At 35.0% G+C, this 6,539-nt stretch overlaps 1 protein-coding gene across 2 annotated transcripts; it reads left to right on the forward strand.

The window, feature by feature from the left end:
- The first annotated feature begins 215 nt into the window (after positions 1–215).
- Positions 216–4,045, forward strand: LOC133304091 (bifunctional L-3-cyanoalanine synthase/cysteine synthase 1, mitochondrial). 2 transcript variants are annotated; one of them, XM_061504062.1, is made up of 10 exons: positions 216–504; positions 1,033–1,142; positions 1,648–1,705; positions 1,789–2,052; positions 2,248–2,385; positions 2,481–2,532; positions 2,761–2,840; positions 2,940–2,999; positions 3,176–3,256; positions 3,640–4,043. In XM_061504062.1, the coding sequence occupies exons 1-10, from the start codon at positions 322–324 to the stop codon at positions 3,736–3,738; spliced, it is 1,125 nt and encodes a 374-aa protein (XP_061360046.1). In that variant the 5' UTR covers positions 216–321; the 3' UTR covers positions 3,739–4,043. The 2 variants fall into 2 exon arrangements, with proteins under 2 accessions (XP_061360046.1, XP_061360047.1); XM_061504063.1 differs by lacking the exon at positions 216–504 and having other exon boundaries at positions 1,017–1,142; positions 2,761–2,880; positions 2,953–2,999; positions 3,640–4,045.
- The last annotated feature ends 2,494 nt before the right edge of the window (positions 4,046–6,539 follow it).

Genomic DNA, 6,539 nt, shown 5'->3' on the forward strand with positions numbered 1-6,539 from the left:
AAAGACATGTCTTTTCATTTGGTCATCTTTGGTAACACATTCTCAAAGCAAAATTGGTGAAATATTTATTACAATACTGATATACCATTCACTCAGTGTATTTATCTAATAGAAAAATAAAAAATGAGTGTTATAAGGAAAGAAAAATATATTTTATTCAAATATCACTTGTTGAACGAGAGATATATAACACAGAACATGATGTCCTAAATTGGAGTCTCGCACTTGCAAGTGGGAAATAACATAACTTATAAGTGTTAAACTTGAGCAGTGTCTTGCATACTTCAGAGCCTTGAGATCTTCAACCCAATTCATGCATCAATGGCTTCTTTCAAGAGCTTCCTCAAGCAAAGGTCTTCTTCATATGCTGTTGCATGCCACCACCTCATGATGAGGAGATTGTTCTCAACTTCTACTATTATTGATTCTCCTTCTTTGGCTCAGAGAATCAGAGATTTACCAAAGGATCTTCCTGGAACCCACATAAAGAAGCATGTTTCCCAGGTAACTCTCTCTATTTTTCATTACAATCTGATGAGACAACATGCGACTTGGTTTTGATGTTTCTGTTCATTCATACCGTGCCACTTGTGCAACAAATTTTTCACTGCCTATCCAATTCAATCATTTCATCATATGCAAAAAGTGAAAACAAAATTGGAATCAAATTTTTTAAGGTCTTTTTTTGTTTTCGCCATGTGGGGTTGGTTTGAAAAGCTGTCTTATATTCTTAGTATAGATCTTGGGATAATAGCAGCTTAAATTTTGTTTTAGCAAAATCGTGATTATTATTCTGCTACATGATATTAGTAGAATCTGTTGAAGAGAAAACTAAGTTTGAGTTGTCACTAAATTTTTCTATCAGTTTTCTATTTTCTATTTTCTTTTTCTTAACAAAACTTGAAGAAGAAACCACTTTGCATAATAGTTGATGTTTATTTCATTTTTTTCACCATTTTGTTTATTGGAGAATATATTCCAGTGTCACTTATTCAAATATGCTTATATGAAGTTCAACAATTCATTTTTCAGCTCATTGGGAGGACTCCATTGGTTTATCTTAACAAAGTCACTGAAGGATGTGGAGCTTATATTGCTGTCAAGCAAGAGATGATGCAGCCCACTGCCAGCATCAAAGACAGGTCAACCTTTTTGTTGAAATATACAAAACCATTAATATAGCCTCACCTAACACCTTAAGGTTTTGGGTTGAATGAGTTCTTTACATGGTATCAGAGCCTCGGTGTACCGGGTTCGATCCTCACCGTCCCCCACTTTCTTTCTAGTGGAATTTCTTTCTTCACACAGGTAAGTGGGTGTGTGCATTGTCCACCCTTCAAGCTCAATGGGCTCTCGTGTGAGGGGACGTGTTGAGATATATAAAACCATTAATATAACCTCACCCAACAGCTTAAGCTTTTGGGTTGAATTGTGTTAATATATATAAAACCATTAATATAGTCTCGTCCAAGAGCTTAAGCTTTTGGGTTGAATTAGTTCTTTACACTTTTTTTATTTCCAATCCTATTTGAATTTCCTTTTGTTTCTGCTTTGAATTTGATCAGAGTTCATACTATTCTTATATCTTAATAGTAATCAAAGTTCAAGTTCTTATAGAACTTTTGTAATTTTCTTGAGCTGTCACAGACCAGCACTTGCAATGATTGAAGATGCTGAGAAAAAGAATCTGATATCTCCCGGAAAGGTTAGTTGAATTGATTCTGAGCACCAAAATTTTCCCAGTTATTCACATATGGATTCTCATATTTACCTTGATTGATGATGTAGACAACTCTGATAGAGCCTACATCTGGAAATATGGGTATCAGCATGGCATTTATGGCTGCCTTGAAAGGGTATAAGATGGTTTTGACCATGCCCTCTTACACAAGCTTGGAAAGAAGGGTGACCATGAGAGTATTTGGAGCTGAATTAGTCCTCACTGATCCAACCAAAGGAATGGGAGGAACAGTGAAGAAGGCTTATGACCTTCTGGAATCCACACCAAATGCTTTCATGCTGCAACAATTTTCAAACCCGGCCAATACTCAGGTTACCTGAACCTAAATTATTATTTCTGTTTGAAAACTTTTACTAAGAAAAACATCTATCTATAAAAACTATGCATTGCTATACTTGTGCAGTGCTTGGTTGCCCTTAAATTTAATACTAGATATAGTTTTGAAATCCTTGGCATTTGTAATGATGAGTTTATATATATATAATTGACTTCAAAATGGGAAGCAGGTTCATTATGAAACAACAGGTCCTGAGATATGGGAGGATACAAATGGACAAGTTGACATTTTTGTTATGGGAATTGGAAGCGGAGGCACAGTCTCTGGGGTTGGACAATATCTTAAATCCAAAAATCCTAATGTTAAGGTGATGTTCTTCGGAACACAATTCAAATTACAAGCTGAACAGTATTCTGTTAGATTTGCTCATTAAATCCCTTCAACTGTTTTCAATCATATTAGATATATGGAGTAGAGCCAGCTGAAAGTAATGTGCTAAATGGTGGCAAACCTGGTAAAGATCATGCTTTTTTTCTTTGAATATTCTTTTTCAAAGTCTCTAATTTTTTTACATTTCATAGTCATTTCTGGCATTGTTAGTACAGTGATGAAATAATATAAATGTAAAAGTCACTTAAAATAAGGATCTAAAGTAATGAAAATGATTACTATGGTCTGTGATATTCAGAAGTCCATTCTTCTAACTATAGATTGCAAACTCTGATATTGTCCTTATATATAGGTCCTCATCATATAACTGGCAATGGGGTTGGATTCAAACCAGACATATTGGACATGGATGTAATGGATCAAGTTCTTGAAGTAAGTATTAATAGAATATTACTTTCTTCTATAATTTTATGTTTGCTAGCTTAAAATTTTTATTTTTCTCCTAATTGTCATTGGAAACTTATATGGTAGGTTAGCAGTGAAGATGCAGTTAACATGGCTAGGGTGTTGGCCTTGAAGGAAGGACTCATGGTAATCTTCAAATGATAATTTTGTGGAGTTTCTTAAACAAGAATGCATGAGAAGCTTCTAACTTTATTCACTTAACCATGGATTTTACCCTAACATTTACATATGATTCTTAAATAACTGGCAACAAATATTTCTAAATTGCAAATGTAAGTTTGAAATTGCAACTATTTTTCCAGGTTGGGATATCATCTGGAGCTAACACAGTTGCAGCTCTCAGATTGGCTAGTCTGCCTGAGAACAAAGGCAAACTTATTGTGGTAAGAACAGTTTTCCTTAAAACATAAAACAAAATAAAGCTAGGCAGCAACACTATGCAATCATCTGCACAATTTTTTTTTTTATCATCATATAATTCCGGAGAGGTCGAGCCTTGAAGCAGCGGTAAGTTGGCTCCTTTGTGATCGAAAGGTTAAGGGTTTTGAGTCTGAGAAACAGTCTCTTTGCAAAAATGTAAGGGTAAGGTTGCGTATAATCGATCCTTACCCTTACCCTCACAAAGTCAGGGAGTCTTGTGCATCGGGGTTTGTCCATCATATAATTTTGTAAAAATAAAATAAAATGCTTAGCACTATGATTTTAGCCAGCAAATTTTTCTCTTTGTTGCTGATATTGTGAAAATTACTGATGACTTGAATCTCAGACTGTTCATCCAAGTTTCGGGGAAAGATACCTGTCATCTGTCCTGTTTGAAGATCTTCGTAAAGAAGCTGAAAACATGCAGCCAGTGCCAGTTGATTAATGTCTTCCATGAGCTCTAATACAACTAGAAAGCTTTTTGGTTGAGTTACATGGATCAACCTAGCTGTTACAATAATGTTGTAGCAAAAATTGTCAAATTCAGCTTACAACCCTGCCCTTGTAGAATTCTTCAACTAAAGTTATGTTTCTATACAGCTTACAATAATCTTATCTGAATGCTTTGTATTTTCTATATCGATATCTTCTTTGATACTATCGATTGGCAAATTACAGAATACTCATGTCTCTATTACTTAAATATTTTAATTTGTCTCTCTGTTCAAAGAGACATGTCACTTATCCTCAGATTTTTTTGAATGTATACAAACTTGAGAGATGTAATTGATTGATTTTGAATTTTAGTTGAATCTTAGCCTAGTTTGATTTCTTTAAATAAAGTATTAGATTCTAGATTTACTTCACTTCAATTTGGATTAGTAATCACAACTCAAAGTAGTTTGAAAAACTCAATGGTTCAAATAAAAAAAAAGATCAAATTCATTTCTCATTTAATATCTTTCTTAAAAAAAAAATTAAAATTTGTTTGAAATGAATTTGTTCTTAAGGTCAAACATAACCGTTGAACTCACAAAGTTTTATATGTTTTTTTTTTTTGATATATCGATTCTAATTACTTTTTTCAGGCTAGTGGGCCTTCGAGTATTCCCACAAATTTGAACTCTTTAAATTGATTATAGGACTAATCCCGAGTCGGGGTTTAGTCACAGTCACAGTTAAAGTTTTTCACCCCTCTATAAAGATGTATTTGGTTTTCTATATTAATATTAGAGGTGGCAAAGTGGGCGGCCCGCCCCGTCCCACCCCGCCATCAACTCGCCAAAAATTGAGTCAGCCCGCCCCGCTTTTTGAAAGTGAGCTAAAAAACTCAACCCGCCCCGTTTGGCGGGTTGGGCGAGTTGGCCCGCCATCCCGAGCCTATTTTACACTGGCCCGCCTATGCTCGCCCCACCCCGTCCCGTTTTTTAGATGAGTTGAAAAACTCAGCCGCCCCGCCCCGTTTAGCGGGTTGGACGGGTTGGCCCGCCGAGCCGAGCCCGTTTTGCCGGCTCTAATTAATATCTTATTTGGAACTATCGAGTTGGCAAAATAAAGAGTATTTATATCTTTGATTTGCTTGTAATGAATTTGATCTTAAACTCATAAAAAATTATTTGCTTTGGTTTTTAATATTGATAACTTCTTTGAAACTATATATCGGCAAATTAAAGAATGTTTATGACTGAATTACTTAATAACTTTATGTCCATCTTCTCACATAGTCATATAAGTTATCTTAAGTTTTTTTTTTTTTTTTTTTTGAAATTTCTCCATCAGTTCATCAATTAATTGTCTAATTTGTTAGCTGGACAAGACCACAAAGGTAGCAAAGCTCTTCCTACCAAGTTTTTAACATAGTTGCGTACACAAGACTCGAACTTGAAATCACTGGTTAGCCTAAAACAACCATGTGTCGGTTCATCCATGTGCTTAATGGTAGTTTTTGTGTGTGTGTGTGCATACAAACTTGGGAGATGGGATTGATATTGAGTTTTGAATCTTAGTTGAGTTCAATTACTTCAAATAAAGTATTGGATTCAAGTTTTACTTCACTTCACTCTCGATTAGTAATCACAACTTAAAGTGGTTTCAAAAAATGTGACATGTTATTCTACCTTTTTTTTCTATCTACTTTTGTTTACCACTCTTCAACATCGTTAGATCAAAATCTCAACTACTTTTATCATTTCTCTCTCTTATTAAGATTCTGATGTAATGGTGATTAAGAGTAGTAGGAAAAGGTAGATAGAATAACCTATTCATTTTATCTTATTCGAGCTTCATTTATTTAAATAAAGTATGTAAGGTATCACAACCAAGAATGAAAGGTAAGAGAGAGAGAAATCAAGAAAATGCTGAAAGAATTGTATTGCAGTAAAATGAGAAAATAAATTCTAAGTCTAATTATAATGATCGACATATATATATATATATATATATATATATATATATATATATATATATATACAACTCAATGTATTGACTAATGGATAACTAAATGGGATCTAGACATGTGAATCTGTTGCAACGGCTTAGCTGATAACGCATGGCTTGTTAGGAGTTAATTGAATCAATTGATCTATCATTCCCTCGCAAGCTCAGTGTCGGAGAAATGGAGAGACTAAGCTTGTCTCTAAAGTCCAGAAACTTGGAATGCAATACTAATTTTCTAAGACCATATGTTATTTGAGCAGACAGGGGAACATGATATACTAAAACTGACTTATCTAGTACTTTTTCACAAACAAAGTGCAAGTCTAACTCAAAATGCTTGTCCGTGAATGAAAGAGAAGATTGGCAGTGAGCAGAACAACACTTAGATTGTCACAATAGATGTTGGGAGTTTGAGGCAAGGTGACTTGAAGTTTATACAACAAGGACTTGATCTAAGTGAGCTCAACAACAGTTGCAGCGAGATATCAGTATTCAACTTTGGTGCTGGATCGACTCACCACTAGTTGTCTCTTGGAGTACCATGACACCAAATCCCCCCAAGGAAGATGGAAAACCCAAAAGTGGAGCATCTGTCATCCACATCAGACCCCTAATCTGAATCACAATATGCCTTAAGGTGAAGCTGTGAGGAAAGAGTGATGGTTAAGCCCAGGTGGAGAATGCCGCATAGATATCTTAATATGCGTTTGATAGCTTGACAATGAGTATCAAGTGGAGAGCACATGAATTGGCAGACTTTGTTCACACAAAAGGTGATGTCAGGACGTGTCATAGTTGCATATTGAAGTG

The sequence above is a fragment of the Gastrolobium bilobum genome, unplaced genomic scaffold (assembly GCF_033153095.1).
Source record: "Gastrolobium bilobum isolate Gb01-03AN ecotype WA unplaced genomic scaffold, APGP_CSIRO_Gbil_v1 utg646, whole genome shotgun sequence".
NCBI classification, from domain to species: domain Eukaryota; kingdom Viridiplantae; phylum Streptophyta; class Magnoliopsida; order Fabales; family Fabaceae; genus Gastrolobium; species Gastrolobium bilobum.

What these genes read in the sequence shown, in the direction of transcription:
- LOC133304091 (XM_061504062.1), top strand. Translation starts at nt 322, where the DNA reads ATGGCTTCTTTCAAGAGCTTCCTCAAGCAAAGGTCTTCTTCATATGCT. An exon ending in CCAAAAATCCTAATGTTAAG is followed by an intron (nt 2,386 to 2,480) that starts GTGATGTTCTTC and finishes CAATCATATTAG; the next exon opens with ATATATGGAGTAGAGCCAGC. An exon ending in GCTAAATGGTGGCAAACCTG is followed by an intron (nt 2,533 to 2,760) that starts GTAAAGATCATG and finishes CCTTATATATAG; the next exon opens with GTCCTCATCATATAACTGGC.